At 34.6% G+C, this 27133-nt stretch overlaps 1 protein-coding gene across 1 annotated transcript in view; it reads right to left on the reverse strand.

Annotated features, from left to right (window-relative positions):
- Nucleotides 1–27133, reverse strand: part of BMPR1A (bone morphogenetic protein receptor type 1A) — a 138045-nt gene that overhangs the window by 16599 nt on the left and 94313 nt on the right. The window contains exons 3-7 of the mRNA XM_016142796.2: nucleotides 20208–20428; nucleotides 14506–14668; nucleotides 12660–12762; nucleotides 7485–7581; nucleotides 7223–7322 (exon numbers count right to left, since the gene is read on the reverse strand). Coding sequence (XP_015998282.1) covers nucleotides 7223–7322; nucleotides 7485–7581; nucleotides 12660–12762; nucleotides 14506–14668; nucleotides 20208–20274 — 530 coding nt within the window. The 5' untranslated portion in view covers nucleotides 20275–20428. The remainder of the gene's footprint in view (nucleotides 1–7222; nucleotides 7323–7484; nucleotides 7582–12659; nucleotides 12763–14505; nucleotides 14669–20207; nucleotides 20429–27133) is intronic.

Genomic DNA, 27133 nt, shown 5'->3' on the forward strand with positions numbered 1-27133 from the left:
AGGCAAAAGATTTTTCAGAAAAACAAAAGCAGAATGAATTTCTGGTCAGTAGACCTATATGCAAGAAATTTAGTAAAAGGAAGTTCTTCGGACAAAAGAAATATACTAAATGAAAATTTAGACCTAAAACTTAGAACTAAAATAGAGAGTGCTGAAAATGATAAAAATAAACATGAATATAAAGGACTTTTTTCTTATTTTTAATCACTTTAAAGCTGATTGGCAGCTCCTTTTTCTGGTATATAATAAATGTTTATTATCTTTTTTATTAAATGAAACATTACTTGGCAATATTTTTTGCTGTAATTACTTTACTTTTAGTCATCCATTTCTAATACTGAATTACTGTGGGACTGAGATGTTCCCTAATGGCAGTGAGAATGATGGGCCAATTATAAACCTAGAAGTAGGTTTTATATCTAATAAATTAATCTGTGATACTGCTTCCAAGCAAACATTTTGGGTGAGGGGAGGTTGTGTGTCAAGCATGGGGAACACACTGATTCACCATGTTCATCCTTAATATTTCAACAGAAAAGTGATAATTTATCAACCAGCCATCATCAATATCAATGGACAGGTAATCTCTACCATTATTAAGGTTCCTGTCCAATGGGAAAGGCGGAATTTAGACAAATGATTATAAATAAGTAAACAAATGATTGCAAATGAAAAAATGTTAGGTAAAAGTAGTAAAGGTTTTAGGGGTGCATCATAATATCTAACCAGTTTTTTAAGGGTTAAAGAAATCACTTACAAAAAAGGACAGAAATTCCACGTCAGAGGAAAGTACAAAGAACTGGCAGTATGGAACAGAAATGATAGCTAATTCAGAATGAAGGGAGGTGATGGCTAGAGAAGATGTTTTGGAGAAGGTATTGATTTCAAGGACCTAGTTATCATGAATGTAAATCAGATTGAGGAATAAATCTGCAAATTTTTCTAGACTGGAAGTAAACAGTCATAAGAAAAGACATGGAATGAACTATAAATGAGATACATAAAAGAGACTAACTTCAATATGTGGAAATCTCTCTCTTTACTCTTATCCTTTTATGGCTTGTTTAGATAGAAGTTTTTGCCTTTTTAAAATCAAGCTAAATTGGAATACATCAAATTACTAATCTTGTAAATCTGCTCAATAATTGGTCTTCAAGTAGATAAAACCAGTACATAAAATTCAAAATCTATATATACAAGGCAATCATGAGGGTCTCTGTAATATTTAGTTTAAAACTATAAAAGGAGCCTAAAAAAAGTTATTGGTGTCTGTGTATTTTATGAGCTGCTCTAGGTCACTCGAGTGTCCGTGGCTTGACTCTGAGACAAGTGTTCTTTTCAGTTAATCTTAAAAGACATTCTTAGTTTAGTCTGTATCAGGGTTCCCTATCTTCATTTCCAGTGCTCTTCATTCTTTTGTGTAGCTTTATATTTCTACCTGGCATACTTTTCTATTTGAAGAACTTCCTTTAACATTTCTTGTGTACATATGCTGGTGAATTCTTTCAAGCTTTTCTATGTCTAAAAGTCTTTATTTCACCTTTGTTTTTGAAAAATATTTTCTCTATTGAGTATAGAATTCTAGGTTTATGACTTTTTCCTTTGAGTACTCTAAAGATGGTGCTAAGCTACATTTTTGCTTCTTTGTTTCCCAGGAAAAGTTGGCTACCATCTTTAACTTTCCACCTCTGTACATACTCTGCCTTTTTTCTCTGTGGTACTTGGCATCCAAAATGGCCTGTGAAAATCCTCACCTCTTACTATGCATGTCCTTGTTTACTTGTCTTTCATAATGTACTTAGGGCTGACCTGTGTGACCAAGAGAATATGGAAGAAGTCATGATGTGAGTCTGAGTCTAAATGATAAATAGCACTGCAGCCTCCACTTTGGTCTCTTAGATTACTCACTCTGGAGGCAAGGCAGGCTTTATGCTGTGAGGACACTCAAGTAGTGCTATATATAGGAGGCACACATGAGAGGAACTAAGGTCTCTTGCATACTCGTAAGCCTTGGAGGTGAGTTACTTGGAAAGTGATCTACAGCTCTAGTTGATCTTTCAGGTAAGATCCTGAGCCAATCAGTCAAGTCACTCCTGAATTTCTGACCCATAGAAACAGTGAGAGATAATAACTGCTGTTTTAAGCCACTAAATTTGGGAGTGATTTCTTCATACATTATTAGATAACCATATAGTCTCTGCCTTTCTAAAAGTAGATTTTTAAGCAATTTTCTTGGTTTTACTGCCACTCTCAACTTCACTTCCAGGGATAAGCGGTATTGCCAATTCCTGAGCTTCTCAGAGAATTCTATGGTATAAAGTGGTTGCTTTTTGGCTCTCAATTTCTAAACTAGTCAGTTACTTTCTACCAATCCATATACTTCTCAGGTTCCTAGGTTGTTTGCTGTTATCTCCTGTGTTCCTTCTCCTAGTTGGACAAAGCAGTTAAAAACTATTGCTAATTTAGTGGGAAGAGCAAAAGTAAATAAGTATGCTCAATCTGCCTCTTTATCTAAAAGACATTATCAAACATTTGAATCTTTGGCAGTATAACAGGTGAAAAACAATATTTCAGCATAATTTTAATTTATATTTTTCATATTATAAGCATTGGTGAGTCATTTTTAATTTTTCCTTTAAGAGTCATATGAATTTCTTTTTGGATAAATCATGTGTTCATTTTTGTGGCTTATTTTCCCAATGACTAGGTAGATTTTCCTTTTTAATTTATAGAAACTCTTTATATTTGAGAAATCAGTTCTTTGTAATATGAGCTACCAATGTTTTTCACTAGTAGTCTGTCTTCTGATTGTTTATGGTGGTTTCAGCCACATAGTAAAGTTTTATTTTTGTGTAGTTGATACCATCGATCTTTTCATTTTTAATTCTAAATAAGAGTTTTGGGGTTTTTTGCTTCTAATTTTTTTTTTAATAGGGTCTAAGGGGGATTAAATAATTTTTTAATTTTTCAACTACAGTTGACATAAAATATTATATTAGTTTCAGGTGTACAACACAGTGATTAGACATTTATATAACTTATGAAGTAATGACTCTGATAAATCTAATACCCATATGACCCATAGTTATTACAATATTATTGACTATATTCCCTATACTTGACATACCCATGACTATTCTGTAACTACCAATCTGTATTTCTTAATCCCTTCCTCTTTTTCTCACTCCCTAACCCCACTCCCATCTGGCAACCATCAAAATGTTCTTTATATCTGTGAGTTTGTTTGTTTTGTTTGTTTATTTTTATACTTTAGATTCCACATATAAGTGAAATCATATGGTATTTGTCGTTCTCTGACTTACAGTTAGCACAGTGCCCTCTAGGATCTAACCAGGTGGATGCAAATGGCAAGACTGCATTCTTTTTTATGGCTGAATCCATTGCATATATGTACCACCTCTTCTGATCTGAAGTGAGTCTCTTGTAGGCAGCACATGGTAAGGGTCTTGTTTTCTTATCCATTCAGCCACTTGATGTCTTTTGACTGGAGTATTTACTCCATTTACGTTTAAAGTAATTGTTGACAGATACATAGTTATTAACATTTTATTATTCATAATTTTGGTCTTTTTTCCTTCTTAAAAAAGTCTTTTTAACATTTCTTATAATATTGGCTTGGTGGTGATGAATTCCCTTAGCTTTTTCCTATTTGGAAACCAATTTATCTTACCTTCAACTTTTTTTTTTTAATTAAGTTTATTGGGGTAACACTGGTTAATATGACTATATAATTTTCAGGTGTACATTAACATTTGACATCTGTATTTCTATTGTGTGTTTACCACCCGAAGTCCAGTTTCCTTCAGCTACCATATATTTGATCCCTTTACTCACTTCACCCTCCCTCTACCCCCTATATATGACCCTGTTTATCGCGTCTACCTCCCCTCTCCTCCCCCACCTCACTAGTAACCACTACTCTATAGTCCATGAGTCTCTGTTTGGTTGTCCTGTTCATTTGTTGCTTTTAGGTTTATATCCCACATATAACTGATATCATGTGATTTTCAACTTTTTCTGTCTGGCTTATTTTGTTGTGGTTTTGACTTGTTGGCCATTTGTATGTCCTCAAGGGAGAAATGTCTGTTCAGGTCCTCTGCCCATTATTTGCTTGGATCATTTGGTTTTTTGTTGTTATTGAGTTGTATGAGTTCTTTGTATATTTTGGATATTAGACCCTTATCGGAGGTGTTGCTTGCAAACACATTTTCCCATTCCAATGGTTGTCTCTTTACCTTGTTGACTGTTTCTTTTGCTGTGCAGAAGCTTTTTAGTTTGATGTAGTCCCATTCACTTATTGTTGCTCTTACTTCCCTTGTCTTTGAGGTCAACTTCATAAAATCATCTTTAAGTCCAAGGTCCATGAGTTTTGTTCCTGTTTTCTTCCATGCATTTTATTGTATCAGGTCTTACATTCAGTTCCTTAATCCATTTTGAGTTAATTTTGGTGTTCGTGATAGACAACAGTCTAGTTTCATTCTTTTGCAGGTGGCTTTCTAGTTTTTCCGCACCACTTACTGAAGAGGCTGTCCTTTCTCCACTGTGTTTTTGGCTTTTTTGTTGAAAATTATTTGCCCATATAAACATGGGCTTACTTCTGGACTCTCAATTCTGTTCCACTGGTCTGTGTGTGTGTTTTGCTGCCAATACCATGCCATTTTGATTACTTTAGCTTCATAGTATAATTTGAAAGCAGGCAGATGATGCCACCAGCCCCATTCTTTATTCTCAGGATGGCTTTGGCAATTCGGTTATCTTCAATTTTACTTGACAGCCTTGCTGGGTAGATCTTGGTTATAGGTCCTCACTTTTCATCACTTTGAATATTTCATGCCAGTCCCTCTGGCCAGCATAGTTTCTGTTTAGAAATCAGTTGACAGTCTTATGTGAGCTCCCCTGTAGGTAAAGAACTGCCTTTGCCTTTCTCTTGCTGCTTTTAAGATTTTCTCTTTGTCTTTGCTTCATCTAATCCGTTGACTCTCTCTAATGTATTCTTTATTTCAGTTATTGTAGTGTCCATTTCTGACTTACTCTTTTTTGTTTCCCATCTCTAATTTTATGTTTTCTATCTCTTTGCTGAAGTTCTGAGATCAATGAGCATCCTTATAACCAGTGTTTTGAACTCTGCATCTGGTAGATTGCTTGTCTCCATTTTGTTTAGCTCTTTTTCTGGAGCCTAGTTCTGCTCTTTCATTTGTGTCATGTTTGTCTCCCCATTTTGGCTGCCTCCTTGTTTTTGTTTCTATGTATTAGGTAGAGCACTTTGTTTCCTGGTTTTAGTACAATGGCCTTATGTAGGCATCCTGTAGGGCCCAGTGTTGCAGTCTCCAGAGTCACCTAAGCCAGATGCTACAGGTGTGTCCTTCGTGTGGGTGGTATATGCTGTCCTGTTACAATTGAGCGTCACTTACTGTTTGCACATCAATGAAAATGACTGACTCTCGGGCTGACTGGATGTGAAGGCTGGCTGTGACTACAGTGACAGAACTAATGTACATAAACTGATCCTACAGAGCAGTATTTGCTTAAGCGGGGATCTGGAGCCTGCCCAATCTGCCCTTTGAAGGTACTGTTTGTGGAGGTATTTAGGTGGTGCTCTCATGTGGTCTAAAGCTAGTTACTGGATGTGTTGGTTCTGAGGCCTCTTGGGAGGGGCTCAGTTGCAAGCCAAGGTCAGCCACTGCCTATGCCCTGCCCCAAGCCACTAAGTGTGAACTACAAAGTGATCTGCAGATTGTTGCCACTAGAGCTGAGCTTGGTGGTGCCTGGGAGAGGCTAAATTGTGAACTGAGGCCAGCTGCTGCTAATACTGGGCTTGGGGGCTCCTTAGCAAGAGGTATGGGGCATGTCACAACCAGATGCTGCTTATCTGGGGTTTGTGAACCTTTGAGAAATTTTAGGAAAGTCTGCAACATAAGCTAAGATAGGCTGTTTGTATGAAAAAGTCACTGGAAGTGGCTTGTGTGGGCCTGCAAATTGGGTGGGCCAAGGTCTCAGGGAATCACCAAGGTAGGGCGACTGGTATTAGCCAGGCTGATGGAGTTAAGGCACCTGCCTGTGCATTCACTGGGTTGGCAAGGGGAATACCTGACACCACCAGCCCTCCATCTCAGTCAGTCACAGTCTCCTCTGGTTTTCACAGCCAGAAGTTGTGGAGACTTCTCTTTTGGCAGGGGAACCCTGGGCTGGGGAAGCTGGTATGGGGCTGGGATTCCTTGCTTCTCAAAAGGGGCCTCCGCAGCAGAGATATCTCTCCCAATTTTTAACTGCCACACGTGGGTGTGGGGCCAGCTGGTTAGTGTCTCCGCCCATCCTACCCCCTTCTACCAGTCTGGAAATGGATTCTTCATTATGTCGTTAGTTGTAGGACTTTTGATCAGCTAGATTTCAAGCGATTCTCAATGATGGTTGTTCTGTAGTTTAGTTGTAATTCTGAAGTGGTTATAAGAGAAGGCAAGCACAGCATTCACCTACTCCGCCATCTTGACTGGGAGCTTCGAAGTTGTGTGTCAGACTCACGAAGGTCTTCTACACTCACACTATTTTAAAAAATTTCTCCATAGGTTGTTGGTTAAAGTTTATTTTAGTGTAGGGAACTGATTCAACTTCATTTTTTTTCCATATAGCTACCTATTCCCAAATCTACTTACTGAATAATCCATCTTTTCCTCAGTGATCAGAAATGTTATCTTTATTGTATATTTCTTTATATACTCATGTTTATTTATGGGTTTAGTAACCTGTTCCTGATCTCTGTCTATTCATATTCCAGTAAGATAATGTTTTATTTTTTTGAAATTCACTACCTCCTTATTACTCTCCTCTTTTGGCAACTCCTTATGAAATCATGCCTAAATGCAAAAAATTCTTAAGCCCCAAATAACTAAAAATTGCTAATGCAGTTGGTTTCTTAGAATCAGTTTTAAATATTCATATATAAGAAAGTTCAATATTTCATAAATAAGAAAATCATAAGTACTCATGAATATAACAGGAAGTATAAAGTTGTGTCCAATTAAATGACTAGTAATAAGATCCTCTTTTCTCTTAAGGAAACTATAATCTAGTTAATTAAGGGAGGCATAACCAGTGAATGCAACTTAATGGTTTCTGAATTGCATTTAGCCCACTGGCTTTAAGAACAACTATTTACTCCTAATATTCAACAAAATATTTTACATCAAAATAATTATTGTCTTACTTGTAACAAAAGCAGCTGGAGAAGATGATCATAGCAATTATGCAGATAGCCATTGAAATGAGCACAACCAGCCATCGAATGCTACCATCGAAAAATGGACCTGACAATGAAAGTAAACACTGAAGTAAACATATTATCTTTTACATATTATTAAAAAGAAAAAATAATCTGTAGTGTTAAATTCTAGAAAGCTTGCTTATTGTTAAAACCAGAGAAAACATTTTATTGAGAATTATAATCACACTTTTCTCTGCTAACCTACCTATAACAACAGGGGGCAGTGTTGGCTGTAAATACTGGTTACATAAATTGGTCCGACAGCATTCTATTGTCCGGCGTAGCTGGGCTTTTGGTGAATCCTTAGAGGAAGAGAAATGATAAAATTAGAAATGGTTTGATACACTAAATTGCTGATGAAAATTTTTTTAATATTCAAAAAATGTAATTTCGAATTCAGTGAGTAAAAAGAATGTGCAGATTTTATCTGTAAAAAAAATTTTAAAAATAGGATTTGTGCTGAAATAGTTTCAGCACAAAATATAAAAATGATATTCCTAAAAGATTTTTAGAGGCCACCAACCAGATATGAGACGTGTTCCTAACAGGTCAGAAAGAGGCACAGAGAAAAGATTGTAGTCATGGGAACAAATATCAACAATTATGTCTGAAGTTTTATTTGACTAACTTGGTAAGTTCTTAACTTAAATTTCAGTACCTCCTGGGAGAATTGCCATTCTGGACCAAAAGAGCAACACAAAGAAATTGTTTATTATAAAAGTAGCAAGAGTATAGGCAGAAAATGACTGGGTTATTCTTAAATATCAGATGGTGAGAAAGGAAATACCTCCAGTATCATCAGGTATTACTTTAAAAATATTAACAAAAGTATGTGACTTCAGATTCTATCAGAGAAGATGGGTCAAGAACACTGGAAACCTCCAAAAGGACAAGTTTTACATTTTAACTAAATTTTTTACTTTTTAACAACTGATTATAAAGAGAAAGAAAAATTTTCGGAGTTACACCAGTGATTGAAATAACCCTAGATCTAAGAAAAAAACCTTACACAAAAGATGGAATAGAGTATTACAACTAAAGATGAATAAAAGAAATGCCAAGCATCCAAGAAGTTCCAGGAAGGCTAAAGTTCAAAATGAGCTTATTAGCTTTGCAGAAAAGAAAATGCAAAGGAAAACCAAGAACAGGTTTCTCTGTCAGTGCTTGAAGACAAGCTACCAAGCAATGGATGTATTACTGACAAAACAGCAGGTAATGAAGAACAAAGAAAATGTATATTTCTTCAACTCCTGTTTTGTTTTGGTCTTCCCTATCAAGCAAGATAATAGGAATGAAGAAGGCAGACCAAACACCAGTAAGTGGGAACTGATACCCTAGATGTATGAAGAGATCCTACAATGCTTCTGTATTCTGTATGAGTTTCTATATTCTAAGCTAGGTGAATTATAGCCCACAAAGATGAGAGCACTTGTGAGATGGCTGAAAGACAAGTGTAATTTAAAGATTTTAAAACAAGGTGTGTTGGCAACTAGATAGCTAAATGTTATATTCCTTTTCTTTAAAAAGTAAATGAAGTAGACTTTGCCAATAACAGACTGGAGTTAGCATAGTATTATGAAAAAAGTGAGGTCCCTGGAATAAAATAGCTTAAATCCTACCTTTGCCACTTATTAACTGTGTGACCTAAGCAATGAACTTACTTCTCTCTGGGCTTTAGTGTCCTCTACTGTAAAATGAAGGATAACAATTATCTGTCTTACAGGGTAACTAGGAGGAAATGGGGTACAATATACCAAGTACCTAGCATATTAAATGCAAACAGTAAGTATTTAATAAATTAATTCTTCCTTTAGTGAACTTGACATGGATCATAGTCAAGATTCTAGAAAAGGCAGAAAATGCTTATAGCCCCCTAGAAGACTCCATGTGGTTTCACTAAGAATAACCAACAGCAGACCCACCTCACATCTTTCTTTTATGCAGATTAATTGGGTAGGCAAAAGTCAGGTGTGTCTAGATTATAAAGTTGGTGACACAACCTTTCCCATTCCTATATTCCCCACTGCCCTCTTCCAAACAAGTCCATTTGTATCTCCAGATTTATGAGGGTAATAAAAATCCTCGTGAGAAAACTCATTTGGCATTCATAAAATAGGAGATTTATTGAACTTGGGTGCAAAGAGGTGAGAGAATGGCACATGAAAAAGGAACTGAAACCAAATTATAAGGAATAGCAGAGTAGTTTCTAAGAAATAATTCATTCTACAGGAAGAAACAGAATAAGCTAGATTTAACAACAGAGACTGTAGGGGGTAGGAGGGAATCAAGGTCTAGGCAAAGCATGGTGATTATCATTTGAACCTGTTCTGATCCAAACCTGACAGTATGTAAAAAGCACTAGGAGAAAAAGGCTTAGGGTGAAATTAAAAAAGTTGTTCTCCTCAGGTTAGGTGCTAAGGAAATGGGTAGTGATACTCCAAGATACACAGAAAGTGAGATGTTAACATTTCTCGCTCGTGTAACTCCTAAAGGAGTTCTGAAAAACGATGTATCCCCACACATATTTTTAGGCTGCCACCTAACATTTTTTATTATAAATAGCTGCAAAGAATATATTAATAATTTCTGGCTTACTGTACATAATGACATTTTAACATAAATTGTTATTCTTAAATCTATACAGTAGAATCTAAACAACATAGCAATTTGATACACATTATCATTATTTAGAAAAGTTTCTTTAGCAATTAGAAATTTTAACGTTCCCTTTTCTCTTTTAACTCCTATTTCTTTTCCACATGTCCCACAATAACTATGTCGTAATGTACTGACATAATTCTCCATATCAAAAATATATACAAATATAAATTAATGTATTTTACTTTTTGTGACAATATAACTTTAAGTTTTAAAAAATTATTCTGGTTTGATTTATCATTGCAATTACTATTAGTATAAAATTGATCCAAAAATGTTATTAAAATACTAACAGTAAAAGAAAATTTTGTTGGAAAGGTATGACATAGATAAAATTTTTTTAAAAAAATTAGTTCATAAATTCATGAATAAATATTATTTATTGCTAGAATGAGAAGGTTCAGCATTAATTTTATTCCTGTTTTCCTATTTTGTTTTTTTTGGGGTCAGCACTAGCATACTTTGTTCACATAAACAAAAAGATAATAACAGAGGAGTTTGTTACACTGTTGTGTCGTAATTCTTTAAAGACCTTCCAATCATATGCTAAACTCCCATAATGATCTTTTATCAAAAACTTTCAAAGATCTAGCAATTTGGTTGAAAGTAAAAAGTTGAAAACCACCTGACATGCAAACATATTTGACATTCTCACATTTCCCACAGTATTACTTAGATTTCTAATTACAACGCTGTTTGGAAACTTGAGATTTTACATCCCAGACTCTTGATCTGTAAACTGTAAAAAGGGTGACTGTGAAAATAGAGGAGGGAAAAGAGAAATTGCTGTGAGGTTCTGTTCTTAGGCAGATAAATATTAACCAATGGGACCAATGGAAGTGTAGGATCTGTAAACCTGAAGTGATTCCCTTAAGACCATCTACAAGTCTATGTGATCCTTGTGTAACACAGTCTGTGTGTACCCAAAAAAATGTGTAATCCAGCTTAAAGATTGTTCAGTTACATGAAAAATACGGTAAACACTAAAAAGCTAATGTATCTTAAGCCCTTACTATGTGCCAATTGTACTAAACTGTTTACATATATGCTATCTCATTTGATCCTTTTAGCAACTGCATTATAGATGAGAAAACAAGAGTAAAGCTTCTTGCTCAAAGTTTTACAACTAGTAAGAGGCAGCATATGGATTTAAACACAGATTGTCAAATTTAACAACTAATTTATATTGGTGAATTCAGTTTGGGATATGCTTAGTTCACGGAGCCTGCAAGATACCGGTTACTACTGCTGAGCTCAATGCTCTAACACGGCTCTTTCTTCGATATTTTTTAAGTGATTAAAAAATGTATAGTATATGTAGTTAATAAACATGCAAATGGCATAAAACTGGTAGAAACAACCAAATTAGCACCCCCTCAAATTCTGACAAATTACAGCAAAGGACTGATTCTAATATGATGAACTTAATATAGACTAGTATGTGACAACTATATAATAAAACTCGTTCCATTCCCATCAGCTTATTTGTGTCAAGAAACCAACAGCACCAGTAAAGAATGAAGAGATGTGGCTAAGCAGTAGCATGAATGACATGGGGATTTCAGCTAAGAGAAAGCACCGTGCTTCAAGAATATAGAGTGACAGTCAAAGATCTAACAAGAGTTGGTTGTTTCAGAAAAAGAGAAAGGAATTACTCATTCTCTGCCTTTTTTCCTGGTCAGACCACTCAATTCTGCCTATTACAATGAGAAACTGGAGAGTGAGTAGCTCTAAAGCTGATCATATAGGGAGCAGCTGAGGTCATTGTGAACTCTTATTTTCATTGGGCAAAGACTAGAGGGCATGGGGAGGAAAGCAGAATAAAAAAACTTCTTTCACATAGTAAAGGGCTATCATATTATAGAGGGATTAGATTTGTTCTCTATGGACCAAAAAGGCAGGAAAGAAGATAGACCCTGCAGTCATGGGGAGCTTTCTAAAGATCAAGTCAGGTCACTTTACAGATAAATATGTGGTCATGGGAGGTAATGAGCCCCTGTAGAACACAGAAAATGAATGGGATGTACTGTGTGTGGTGGGGTGGCAGGGTGAGGGGTAGATTCCAAACATTAACCGAGAGGTTGATGCATATAACCTTTAAGGTTTCTATCAATCCTGTGAATTTCTTAATAATTCAAATAATTTTCTAAAATTGTCAAGGTTTAAATTTGTATGTACAAACAGTTCTACCTTAAGCTGCTTTTCAAAAACACTGGCAGGATCCCCTGGGGCAAAATTACTACACAGAATTTTGAAGAGATTAAATTTATAACCCAGAGTACTGTGGGGATGTTCATAAACCATTACTAATCCTCTGATTACTTTGCTGCTGCTGTTAAAATAGCTCCACTGAGATCTCCTTACAAGGACTTACCATTTCTAAGTTGTCTCAGAGTGATACAAAGGTTATTGCCCATCACCTTAAAGTATTTTCAGTCAACTTTATAATCTACAAATAAGTCACAAGTGTGACAGTACGATTTTTTGCAGGTATAATAATTTAGAATCAGAATGACTTAAAACCTTTTTTAAAAGTAAAATAATCTGGAACTTCAATTACCACAATCATAATACTTGAAGTAAGAGCTAAGCTTCTCTCAATATAGTAGCTTACAAGAACATACAACAATATGCGGACCAGGCACACTTCTCCTAGGGCAAATCAATGCTTTTCATGTAGCCCCTCCCTTCTTTATTCCATAGGCCCCAAATTAGATCTTACCTTACACTGAAAATCTGATCCTTCATATTTCATACACCCTGAAGCTAATGTTGTTTCTCCCTGGTCATCTTCTTCTATGATGGCAAAGCAATGCCCATTAGTTCTAAAAGAAAGAAACAAACAAAAAACTAAAAAACTAAAAAAAAAAAAAGAACAAAAAACATAACTTCATATCAGAAATTACTAAATCGAAGTTTAAATTTGACCAGGTACTGATCACCTTTAGTACCTTATTTTTTAAATTAGAATTGTATTCACATGTAATTCATTGGCAAACAGCATGGGTTATAAGGCAAATGAAAGCTGTCACATCTGAACTAAAACCTAACAGTCCAATAAGAGCCCTTTTGTCAGGTGGAAAAGGATTTATGTTAAATAAGTTCTCCAAATATGAATTATTATGTAACTTCTCTTTGCTAATAATCACAGTCATGAAACCACAGAAAGCTGATTTGTTTAAAAATACACTTAAAAATAACTTTGTATTTTTTTATCCATAAGATTTTCAGTATTCACGTACTGCTCACAATAATAAGAAGAACAAACTTTTCTGTGAAACAGAAAAACAGACTCAATGACAAAATATACTTGGGAAGAACAGACTAAGATCCTGAGAGGCATTTTTTTATGAACATAAAAAAGAACTTTTGAATAGCTGAATTTTTAAGGAACTTACACAAATGCATTTACATCTAATGAAATTTTAAGATTTTAATATTAGTGTGTTGGAGTTTCCCCCTAATATATTCATTCAGACTATAATAGGTTGAAAAAAAACTTCCAAAAGCTTTTTGTGTGCTCCTACTTATTGTTCACATCTTTAAGTATATTGCTTCTATTTAAAAGAATCTAGGAATTATTCATTTTTCTTTTTAGCATTATTTATTTTCTGTGAGGAGAAAATATTAAGTGTGGGGCAAATTTCTGTTAATACTGATGATTCAGTCATACTCCGGATTACTCAGTCACTAACAAATACCCGGCAGGCACTGCAGACAAGAATTCTGGCAAGAAATTGCTTGGTGACATAGTAGGGGAGTACTCCTCTAAGACAGATCACCTAGTTTATCACAATAAAGTCAACCACCATCAGAAGACAGACAACAAATTTAAGAGGTAAGAAACTGTAATATACTTTCAAGATTTTACATGTAAACATTTATGCTTTATATTGGTCACATTCAAAGAACATATAATTATTAGGAAAATACAAAACAAGACATTGATTATCACCCTTATAAAACAGAGAGAACTAATTGACAGATGAGATTAGGTTCTTCAGAGAATTTTTTAGCTAGTAAACCAATTCTTCAAATATGGAATAGAATTACATGATCATATATAAATGGAAACATAAAATTAAGTAGCTAACAATTAAGCAGAAAAATTAAAATGGTTATATAAATCAGATTTGGATTGGGGAGTTTGTAAAACAGCATAAAAATAAAGAAATATCATAATAGTCTTACATATCTGTAAAATATATCAGACAATTGAGAATTACAAGTTTTTAGTGGAATTTTCACATTTTTGGTAATGTTTTCTTTAATGAATATTAATAACTTATGATAAAAAGGTCATTAAATAAACTCAAAATGTTAGACAAATACCAGATTCCTTTTATCTCATTTAAAAAGCTATATCGCAATGTTACTCTAAAAAGAAACCATGTATTACAATAGTAACACATGTTTCTATATACAGTACAAAAAGCTTTTTGACTCTTTGGAAAGACATGATGTATATAAAGTTAAAAAAAAATTTAGATAATGTAAACAATTCTTAAAATGCCCCTAAATGCAACCCTGTTCTCCCATCTTTAAGAAAAGCTGCATAAAATACTTACATGCATGTGTTATTAATAGCATCATCTGGGCAGTGACCTGAGCAATAGCACTTTAAAAAAGGTAAGGTATCCTCTGGTGCTAAGGTTACTCCATTTTCTGACTTTTTCTGGTCTGAGTCTGATTTCATCCCAGTACCATGGAGCATGCTGTCTAGATTCTGCCCTGTAATCATAAATAAAATTTAAATAAACCATTTCTGAAAAGTTAATTCTTTGACTTCAATATTCAACAAGGAAAAGTTTCTAAGCTTTCTTATCTCAATAATTGCAGCTAACATGTTTCTTTAATTAAAATTTCATTCACACAGGTAACAGACATTTATTAATAATCTATTATGCACAGAATTACTGTCTCAGGTACTGATGAGATATATAGAGATGACTATGTCACAACTTTTGTGCTAGTGAAAGACAAAAAGAGAAGCACAAGGAGAATACAGTCATAATTTTTAAGAAAGGTACATGGAAGGAATTTCAGGAAAGGCTGAGATTGCCTGTAATCATTAAAAAACATACAAATTATGTTTCTTTTCATAAACTCTTTGGTTCAAAACTTGTGACTAGCTTAAAAAAATAAGTCTTTTACTTGTGCCCCTATGCAAAAGTGGAGTTACTAAGGATCTTGCTTTGGACTTTAATTGCTAAAGTAAAGGAATTTTGAGAGTACAGGGACCTAATCATTTTATTTTGTGCCTTTATCTTAAGGTCAGTGGTTCAAATCCAGACAATGCTGCCAGAAACTGAAGGTTATTCTTGCATTGGAGTCTAGTAGCCTCAAATGACAGACAATGTCATACCTGGCACTGAATATTTCAGCCAACAGAACTAAATGTTTTAGTATTCCTTCCTCTCTTTGAATCAGGTGAAATTGACTAGGCTAGTCCTTATAGGGTTGATCTCAAGGGAATAAAATATAGAGACAAACAAGCATAAAATATTAAGAGAATTGGGTATGTATTTCATTATAAGTGTCAAATAAATAGTCCATGGCTTAATAATGTGAACTTGACTTTAAATTTAGCCATACTGGTGAGATGAACTATTGAAAGAGAAGAGAAACACATATCTACAGTGATAACAGGAAAAGAAAGTACTGCTAAATAAGTTTTAGTGATTCCATACCTTGAATTTTAATAATCTTCACTTAATCCTCTAAATTATTACAAAGCTTAAAGACTTCATTTATGTTAAGATGTAAAAAAAAAAAAAGTGGGAGGTGCAGGAAGAGTTATCCACTGAGCTGGAAATAAGGAGACCTGGATTCTGGTCTGCTATGGTTTAGCTAGCTGGAAACTGATCTCGTCCTTAAGAAACTTGGAACGAGGTGAAGGGGAAAGGGGGTGACAAACACATAAACAAACACAATTTGAAAACTGACATAATACGAAGGTGTTATGTAAACAAAGGAAGGAGCTAATAACAAAAATTCATCCTACGGTGTCAACAGCAATGAAATCTGAGCCACGTCTTAAAGCTGTAAAATTTCAATAAGCAGAGGCACAGATGCAAAGAAAAACATCTAGCAACAGCTCCTCTGCACTCTCCCGCTAGCACCCATTCCCATGGTGAACAAATCCTTTTGTCGATGGTTCCTCAATTTATCCCTCCAGCCTCGACTTGCTTCATTATCTCAAAATTAACTTGTCCAAAATGGAACTCTTTTATCCTCAAAGCTGCTTATCCCCAAGTCTTTTGGCTCAACCTCCGAAATATACCTCATTTTTTCCCATTTTTCTGCAACTCCATTACTATTATCTGGGGCCATTATATCAAGCAACTTCTAAGGTAAGAATCTCCACATTGATCTCTCCACTTCTGTTTTTGGTCCCTCCAGTCCATTTCCCATGTAGCAGCCAGTTATCTTATAAACATAAATCAGATCCTGTTACTCCCCTACTTAAAACCAATTAATGACTTCATATGCGCTCAGAATAAAATCCAACATCCTCCACCATGCCTACTGAGGCCCAGGAGGATTTGGACCCTGTATACCTCTCCAACATCAACTCACAGCACCTCTCATCCATCATGCTCAGGCACACTGGCCTTCTGTCAGTTCCTGAAACATGTCAATCTCTTTCTACCCATAAGTGCTATTATTTACAAAGTATAAAATTAAGAGGCCTGGGGTGGGCTGGGGCTATAAATTATGTTTCAAAATAAACACATGCAAAAAATATTTCATAGCTTACATGCTTAGAAAAACATCCAAATACATATGGCTGAAAGACAGAATTAACTGTATATAGGCACATTTATACCAGGCTCTTGTTGTCATTAACAGCACATTTGGCATCAATGATTTTATTAGATTTTCATTTCTCGCTAAATAATTTTTCCTACTTTCCCAGAAATCTTATTGGCTTCCTTTGTATAAGAAGAGGAACTCTCCCTCCCTATTCTTTAAAAAGAAACATTTAGAATATAAATCAGAAAGCAAAAGACAAGAGAGTTGCAGAGACCAGTGAGATATCAATGCATTGCATGTATGAGGTAATCAACAGTAGTTTTCCTTAATCTATGTGCTATGGAGTAGTGACTACTAAAGGTTTTTTCCAAGTCTTCCTTTCTCTGAGCGGGAGTTTATACAGTACTTATTATCCTATTTCTTCTTCATCATTGAATACTGGGTGTGCTAGGCATCAATAATTTCTCTTTTAGTCACATCTGGACCTGATGGAGAAATCTACATACTACCCAGAAATCCTGGATTAGTAGCTAAGTATGTTAAGTGGATGAAATTCTGGGTTACAAATCCCCTTGAGAAGAAACTGAACATTTCATATCAACATAAGCACTTTTCGTTTGTGCATGTGAGAAAGGGTATTTATGATGTTAGGAAGACAAATGCAGTGCCCTATCACAGATACTGTTAGTTGTTTTACTCCCCTTTACTTGCTGGCAACACACACACACACACACACACACACACACACACACACACACACATTTTTTAAGTGTTTACCCCTCCTTCATGTGATTCAGGGAAGCACAGCTCTACCCTCAGTAGAGATAACTGTATGTCTAATCTAACAGTTTTAGTTCCATTCCCTTTGCCATTATTTACAGGACAGCAGGTAATAAATTCTGTCCAATACCATGAGAAGGAAGTCTGTTGGGGAAAAGTGGGGCCGTGCCTGGGGAAAGATTTTTTTCACTAAGTGAAAAGATACATCCATTCCTTTTCTTCCACTGAATGCTATCAACTTGAAGTTGCTACATCTGCATGAGATGTCTGGCCCCTCATGAGCCACAGTTGTGGCCATGAACTGAGTTAACCTATGGCTAAACTGCTATGTGGAGAACAGCGTAGTTGAAATAGAAAAAGAAACTGATGAGCCAATAACTCAGTTAACTGGAGTATCCCTGTGTTTGGAGTTTTTGATTTGTGATCTTACATTTTCCTTATTAAGCTATTTTATTTGGGGTTTTTGTTACTTATAGCTGAAAACATCTTACCTAATAAGAGATAAAATCTATTCCAGACCCTTTGAGTTGCCTCATGAATATCCCGGTACACGCTGCCCGCCCACCCCAACACCCTTGTCTTCCTAGTTAACAGAACTCTGATTTTTGTCTGGGGGGAATATGTACCCAGCCCTAGGCAATAGATTTAGATATTAACCAAAGCTGATTGTGACAATCCTGTTTCCCAGTTTTCCAGTAGCCCTAGCCACTGTCTCAGTTTAGCTAATAAAACAAAATAAAGTCAGAGGATTAGTTTTGGGGAACACTTTTGCTTTCCAGATATATGGTCCAGTGGAGGAAAGTGCTGATCCTTTCCCCATTTTCCCTTACTCCAATGCAGGTTAACAGCAGCCATTTTGTAACCATGAGGGAAAAGCCAAAAAATCACAGAGGTGTCAACCTTGACACCAATTCAACTACTGAATGAACACCAGAAAACACCTACCATCTTTGTAAAAAAACAAATCTTTATTTGTTTAAGTTAGAGTGTGTTGGGTAATTTTTACTTAAAGCTAAATCCATTTCTAAAATTTGTGACCAAGTCTCATTTCTAAAATTTCTAACCAAGTCAAAAACAAGGACTAAATATCTCTCGTATAGTAATATCAAATGATTCATTCCTCTGTTACAACTGAACTTTATCGCAATGTAAAAGCACTTTATATCATAACATTTGATGCTCAAAATACTCCTGCTTGTGTTTAGAATAAATTTTGTTATTTTTATTTTCTAATAAGGGAACCAAGGTATGGAGAAATTTACTTTCCCAAGGCATAATTCAAGAAAAAAGTTGAAGATAAAGTCAAAATCATTTCCATTAAGACCATTCTACAATCCTTCTTAGTAATCTCTAAGAAATAACATTTTTCCCACATTGGTTTTAGTTCTTTCTTTTCTTTAAGAGCAAATATTTTTATCTTAACATGTGAACCAACTACAAACTAAACTTTTTTGAAAGGAAATATAACAAATTTTGTTCTTTACCTGATAAATATAATTCTTTCTAAGATTTTTTTCACTTACACTTGATACCTAATTACCAATTTACATCATCTAAAAAAGTTTATTATAGAAGAACCTGAATCAGGGTGGAAAATGAGACTCATATTGCCTCTGTGTGAGCTATATAGATTTTAAAAAAAAATAATAGGCAAGATTACTTGGGAGCAAAGTAGCAAATATAAATGTTACTATTAATTTAATTCATCTTCAAAACTACTACAGCTTTGATGCCAATCAGCAAGCAATATAACAACAGATGATACTTTAGCAAATATTGTGGTGTTTGAAAAGTGGCTTTTTGCAAGAGGGCTCTGTATTTTAGCATGGTAATAATAAGGGTATTAATACCTAACCAAAATACAAAGAAGCTACAGAATTAATTACTATGTCCACATACTAAAGTGAAACTGTTCAAAAGATTTATGTTGTTAATCATATTTCTTGTTTGTAGATATTAATCCATATCACTGTGAATAAAACATTATGAAAGAGCAATCTATAAAGTCATAAATTTAAGATAATGAAGATGTCCAATAAGTTCTATCTAAAATCCATTTGCAAAATAGTACTTTCTCTTCAGTTTAAAATACTGTTTTAATTAAACCATACAGGAAAAAACTCATGTGCAAATACAGTCTTTCTGATCCTAAAAGTAATCACAGTAACTTCCTGTTTAGGAGGTCTAAGCTGTGAACACACAATTAGTAAAGTTATAATATTGGTTACAAGTAAAAGTTTGAGTACTTTAGAAGAAATTTTAGCATGCAGCATACACAAGTGCAATTTATATTTCTAAAGTCTTTTAACAACAATGAAATTATTTTAAAATGATTTATATTCCTATTGTATTTTAAAGGAGATATGAATTTTAAAACTAAGTTTTGAATATCTATTACCCTGTGCCTTAGGCAATCGGTCAGATATTTTATCTTATTTTATCCTTACAAGACCTGATGCTGTGAATCATAAAGCCTAACAATGCTGATGTTACAGATAAGAGAAAAGGTTCAGAAAGGCTGAGATTTTACAATACTTGAAAAGGCCTCTATCACGGTTCAGTTAAAAAATTATTTGGTGTATATGTTTTTTGCCTCTTTACTTAAAAGTTATGCTGTTAACTGGGCCAAACTGTTCAAAAAGGGACAAAAAACAATTGTAACAATGAGTACTTTTTTATATACAGAAATAAATTATTTAAAAAGAGAAGACTGCTTAAATGACTACTGGTTTACCTTGAACATGAGAAATGATGAACAGATAGGCTCCCAATAATTGGATATAAATATATAGCTGAGTCATTGTTCAATTCTAATGTTTCCTGTACACTGTCACCTTTAATAACTGGTCTTGTTATATCGCTAATTTAAAAATGACTTTTATTCAATGAGATTTTCTTGTAAAAGGTCTCAATCACTTGACAATGACTTCAACTTCCACTTGTTTCTCCTGGTTCCTGAAAAGTAAAAATATGAAGAAGGTAATTAATATGACTGAATTCTGAAGAGTTTTCAAAACCAATCCCAGATATAACTTTAAACAATAAAAAAAAATATTTTTAAAGATTAAAGCTACCTTTGTTTAAAAAGAAAGGCACTGTAATGCAAAAGCTTAAATAATTCAGTAATAGGTTATCACCTCTCCTGATTTTAGATTAACTATATACAGTAAAACAAGTTAAGTACACTAAATAATCTCAATAGTCTTTTCTGGTTGCTCTAAAGTAACTATTTTGTTACTACCAAAAAAAAATTTCTAAATATATTAAGAATAAAACAGGAAAAATTGAATTTAAAATACTATTCATTAATAATTTTTCAAATCCTAGCAGATATGATAAAAATATCTTAAATCTTTCTAATAAATAATTTATTCTATAGATAGAAAAGAAAGCCTATCTAGAAAAATCACACATTTTAAATGTGCCATGTTCTTCAGCATTAAAGCAAAACTAATAGGAATATATCTTAAAATAATTTTCCTAAAATACTGCAAAGATGACTTTATTAAGATAACACTGAGCTTTTAATATGGATGATGTGAAATATAACCTTTAAAAATAAAGTTTAGTAATTATAAAATAGTTAAATAGATAACAGGAAAAAAAGGCTAGTTTGTATAAAAGTGAATATAATTCTGTTTTACCCCATTCTGTTGGTTCAGGCAAATTGATTTTATTAACTTCAGCCTGAATTATTCCTAAATGAAAAAGATTTTACTTATTTATGACACAATTACCACGCCATAATTTCTATCAAAAGTAACCTGAGCTTTCTATTTTATCTACCTAAGAATTTTCTACTTTAACTAGCACTCCAAAGGTACTTAACAGTATTTAGGAAATAAGGCTTATAGTAAGATGTCATTTATATTGTACATTTTATATATGGCTTAGTTCTAAAATCGCTGCAATTTCTCACTTCTCTACTATAAAATTAATGTGCTTCTCATCTACATATGCTGAGAGAATAAGATGTAAAGTCTAAAATAATTACAGAATAACATCTGTAATGTGACAACAGTATTTCTTGGGAAAACCTGATATTATACAATTATGATTCTAGGGATACTTGTTCCAGGTTTCAAATTCAAAAGAAGTTTCCAATATTTTTCCAACCCTGATCTCTCTCTTTATTCTATTTGGCTATTAAATATCTCTAAGAGGATTATACTCCACCTGTCTAAATCATCTCTAGCTTTTCTTCTTACTCCTCTAGAACTGCTTTCTCCTCCTCCTCCACTGGCTATCACAGTGAAGGGTGGTGCTGTCTAGTCGCCCATACCAAAAACCTTGGAATCATTTCTGCCTCCTTTACTACTCTAGCTCTCACCTCCTCACAGCTTTCCTCTATTTATTCATTCACTCACTCTTTCACCAACAGCAGTTTTTGAATACATGTTATATATAAGTAAGTGTAAGGTACTAGGAAAAACAAATAGGAGCATGACAGTTTTTGCTTCAAGGAGCTCAGTTTTGAACAGGAAACTGATTCCTATGATTGGTTCTATCTTTTAGTGTCAGTTTCTTCACCAATTTATTTAAAGCTACTATGTTGCCTTGTCTCATCCGAGGTAAAATCAAGGCATCACGCAGGGTGGTTGAAAGACTCTCAGCAACTGCCACACTCACAGTCTCTTTCAAGAGGAATGGATTATGTGTAATTCCTTCCACAGAAACATCTGTGACTCTGCTACCCTGGGCACAATTCGATTCCTGGACCTGCCTTTAAATAGGTAACCTAATCTCTCTGGGTAAGTTTCCCTATCTGTGAAACTAGAATTACATTACTAATTTACAATTCTTTTGAGAACTAAATGAGATAATAACACATATTCACCTCTAACTATGCACCAGCACCATTATAAATGCTTTGAATATATTAATATTAATTTATCAAATCATCACTACTTTATGAGAGGTACAACTACTTTAATTTACAGATGAAGAAATCGGGGTAAATAAAGTTTAAGAAATTTATCAAAGATCACACAGCTGGGAAGTGGCAGAACTATAATTCTAATCAAGGACATATGATTCCACAGTCCAGATCTTAACTGCACCATATACTCCCCTTCTGAATATTTTATGTATATTATATAATGTAAACTACACATTAGAAAGTATTTTGGAGAGCCTGCTACAGAGTAGGTGCTCAATATATGTTTCCTTATCTCATACATGTTTATTACACACTTGCCAACCAGGCACAGGAAGTTAACAGGTGCTTATTCATGAAGATCCCATCTTCAAGAAATTTTTAGACTAAAATATCCTACAATAACTTATATGGAGAACAGACACCAGCCAAGAAAAGGCTAATGGTAAAATGGCTTCAAATGCCTCACTGTAATCTAACAATGGAAATCCCTAATCTTTTAAAGAAAAATGTTAGGTTTCTGCTGATTACAAACTCACTACACATTGCGCTATTACAATTGCTAAACATGAAAGCAACCTTATCAAGTACTGACTGAAGCGTACTGCTATAATCAAAGAGGGTAAGTAACCCATCTTCATTCCACCAAGTCAGGCCCATTAAACACTTTAGAGAAGAATAACAGGAATGCAAAGGCTAGAGAATTGACTACACTTGAGACAGCTTAGAGAACTGGGGGTCTTTGCTCACAGAGTAGCAAAGGAAAAAAATGTGTGAATGTACCTTTGTCAAGGACACAACAGGCATGATGGAAACCAACTAATGAAAAGACCGGATTCCTTCCAACTCTAAAGTCCTTCATGAACAGTGTTCTTGCTGTTGAATATTTATTGACTAAATATTTATTAAGTGCCTATTATATGCATGATTCTATATTAGACACCAAGAAAGCCATGATGAGAGCAAAAAGACCCAGCTTTCATGGAATTCACAATCATTAAACAAGACAATTGAGATGTTCAGATATTGAACCAGACAATACAAATGATACTCAAAAATTGTAGTATATGCAAAAGAAAGAAAAGTACTATGTCCTGGAGGGACATGGGCTAGTGATCTAAACTAGATGGAGAGATCAAGGGAGCAACAGTGAAAAGTGGCATTTAAGTTGAGATCTGAAGAATAAAAGAATTAGCCAGATAAAGAAGGGGGAATGCGGTTTAGGAATGAGGCACAGTCTGTGCAAAGATCTTGAGGCACAGAAGAGCAAAGTAAGTACAATGTTTCTGAAATGTTGAGAATAAGGGGTAGTGTGGTGGGAGAGAAGGTTGAGGAGACAAAAGGCAAAGACCAAGTCAAGCAAGATCATATGAAGGAGTTGCAATTTAAATGGGATGGGAAGGCAATTATCTTGTTTCTATGTACTAGGCTGGAGAGAACAAAAGCAGAAGCCAGTAAGAAGGATATTGCAGTAATTTAGGAGAGGGACAATGGCAATTAAGATTAGAGTGGTAGTGGTACATGGATGAATTCAAGATATGGGTTAGATGAGGGGAAGTAAGGGGTCAAAGAAGAGTCCTACATTTCTGGCATGAGCAATTACTCAAGTGGGGGCAAGTGGATTTTTAAAGAATGAGAAGAGATTAAGGGTTCAATTTTAGACATTTGAGATTACTTGAAGGGGATTTCTACTGGGCAATTGGTTCTGAAGCTTAAAGGAAATATCTGGGATTGAAGATAAAAATGTGTTATGTTAATAGCATAGAGATAATTAAAGCTATGGCTCTGTATGAGATGGCCTTCTAAGAACGAATAGAGGGCTCCCAAACACCAATGTTCATTTAAAAGTTGGATTAATGAAAGCATTAATACCACATATATTTATGGTCCAGGATCCGTTATGAACAATATTAATGTAGTTTATATTTCAGGTGTGCTATCACTGTTCACAAAAGATATTTTCTTCACAGTTAAAAAAATCCACTAAAAGATCATTGCCTGATCTAAAGTATGTTCACAAGTTCTCTCATTCTACATTCAAAAAGTAGAGCCTAATTCTTTCCCTTGAATTTCCACTTCTAACAAATAAGATGGAAACAACAGAGTGTGACTTACATGCTGTAAGGACACTAAAGCAGCCTTACAGAGAGTCCCGTGTGGCAAGGAACCCAGGCCTCCTGCCAGCAGCCATGTGAGTTAGCCACCTTGGACATGGATCTGTCAGCCCCAGGGAAGCTTTCAGGGTGAACTAGCTTCATAGACATCTTAACCACAATTCATTATCATCCTAAACTAGAACCATCCAGCTAAGCCCCTGGTGTATTCCTGACCCTCAGAAAATGTGTAGGATGATAAATGTTGGTTGTTTTAAGCTGCTAAATCTGTTGGGCAGCAATAGATAGCATTCATTGCTATAATACAGTCATTATGAGAAATTTGCTGAAATAATAACTCTGAGTTATTGCACAATCAAAGACAGAAGTCTGGAAAGCACAGTTAAAAAAAAAACTAAAGGGACTAACTGGATAATATATATAACTGACATCTTTCTTTCAAAGGAGTAATCAAAAGTGTGCTCTTTGTTTTTAAATTATATCAACAAGTAAGGCTCACTTCTTTTGCGGGAAAAACTGTCCCTAGTTCTACACTATATACTGTAACTTTGCCCTTTTAAACTACAGATTCCATAAAGATGACATTAGTTTTGAATTCTAGGTAAAGGCACCTTTCATATAATATCAAATTTAACAAAGTGAATTCTGATGTCAGTCTATTGGTTTTGTGGGGGTTAGGGGCTGAGTGTCCTCAGAATATGCCACCCTGGCATGTAGATTACTTAGAGCTAAAAACAGTTAATGCCCAACAAACTCAAAAGGTTTTCTTTTGTTGTTGTTTTTACCTCCCTAAAGAGGTTCTTAAAAAACATGCTTCAGGAAAGGAATCTTAGGATATTCACCTTAGCACATAAAACTTAAATATGGCAGAAAGAGAGGATCCAAGCAAAAATCTGATGATCACTAGATTCCCCCTCTGTGTCTCACTGTTTCTGGGTGGCCCTGCAAAAATTGGTTTACCAAATATTTGCTCTTTGCCATCTCTCTGTGAATTGCCTACCTCCCCTTCCTTAGTCTAAAATCACATATATATCTGATTTTGCCTCACTGCCTTCAGAATTTTCACGTTTACATGAATTCCCCTATGCACGAATTAAAATGTGACTTTCTCCTGTTAATAAGCTGTATGTCTTCTGAATTATTGACCAATCGGAAGAACTAAATAGGTAAGGGGAACGCTTCCCTAGTACTGACAGTTTCAAATATCAGCTCTGGTATATTTCTTTGCTATGTAATTTTGGGGAAATTTACTACAGTTATCTGGGTCTCAGTTTCCCTAGCCACAAAATAGGCATAATGTTAATAACCCAATTGAGTATCTTGCAACTTGATATTAAATATTCAATAAATAATAGATCAGTTTTATTACTGATTGTTAATCATATAAATGCTGATGACTTTTCATGTATTTGTTCCATAATAGTAACTGTTTGTATAATTATGATATAGCAAAATAATAACCATTCTTGAAACTATTTCATAATTCTAACATCTGAAAATAAAATATATTTTTTAAATCCTAGAATAATTTATCAGAATTTTTATTTTAAAATTAAAATTATCTAATCTTTCAATGTTAAGAACATAAGGAAATACAGACATCTGAAATACTGCATAATCAAAATTTTAAAATGATGCTGGCATTTAAAAGTTAATATTAAATAGTTCAAATAGGCATCTAAATAAAGTTCCTTCACAATAAACACAGACTGGTGTAGTTTCCCCTTCAGGAAAATAATATTAAGGCAAAGTTACTCAATAAAGTAAAAATAATTTCTTTTTAAACAAAAAAAGTTATAGCTTTGTAAACAGTAAGAAGACTGAACCAATAGTTCAATCACAATTAAAAAAAAAAAAACAGGAAAAGGCTTAAGTCAGCTGAAAAAACAGATTAAAGTCATTCTTTCCTCTTCCTGTTAAGCCTCTGAATCCTTAATTTTTTATTTTCTATTAGTGAAGTTTGGGAATTTTCAACAAGCTGGCCTGCCGCCAATTCCATCAAGCAATAAAGAGAAGACCCCTCACCCCCTCCTCCCTGCTCCAAAGGTCCTTTCCCCTAGGCAGCTCCAGGCGCCGGGTCTGACGAGCTTTCTGAGAAAGCCTAGACTCACAGCAGACTTTCTGGCTCCACAGCCATTGTTTGCATGGCTGCTTTACTCCTTATCCAGGGCTTAGATTAGCATAAGAATATTGTCTTTTCCCTTAACAAGCAACTCATCCATTCCTTCCTCATTTCTAACTTCCACCCCCATCAATCCCTAAACTAATATATACACATATGACTGGAGTGACACTACTCATGGTTATTTTTATGTGAATGTAAAAAACAATCTCGCCCTAATCTAAACATACACCCTTAAGAAAACAACATGCTTATGACTGTATCTGTGGTAATAAACAGGAATCTCACCAAAAAGCCTGCCTTGGAGTCTATGCTGTGGGAACTTGTGATGGGTAAGACATTCATAATGAGGTCGTTGGAAAGTCTGAAAAGGAGCAATAAGAACCAACTAGCTAAATTCTGACCTATAGTAGGATTGGATAAGTTCCACTTTATAAAGACATTTCTAACTGCCATATCTTCATCACCTAGGAGTCACTAATTTCATCATCGCCCCTGATATTACTTTCCAACTACACTTTACCTGTCCCAAACACTCAATTATTTAC

The sequence above is a fragment of the Rousettus aegyptiacus genome, unplaced genomic scaffold (genome assembly GCF_014176215.1).
Source record: "Rousettus aegyptiacus isolate mRouAeg1 unplaced genomic scaffold, mRouAeg1.p scaffold_m13_p_6, whole genome shotgun sequence".
NCBI classification, from domain to species: domain Eukaryota; kingdom Metazoa; phylum Chordata; class Mammalia; order Chiroptera; family Pteropodidae; genus Rousettus; species Rousettus aegyptiacus.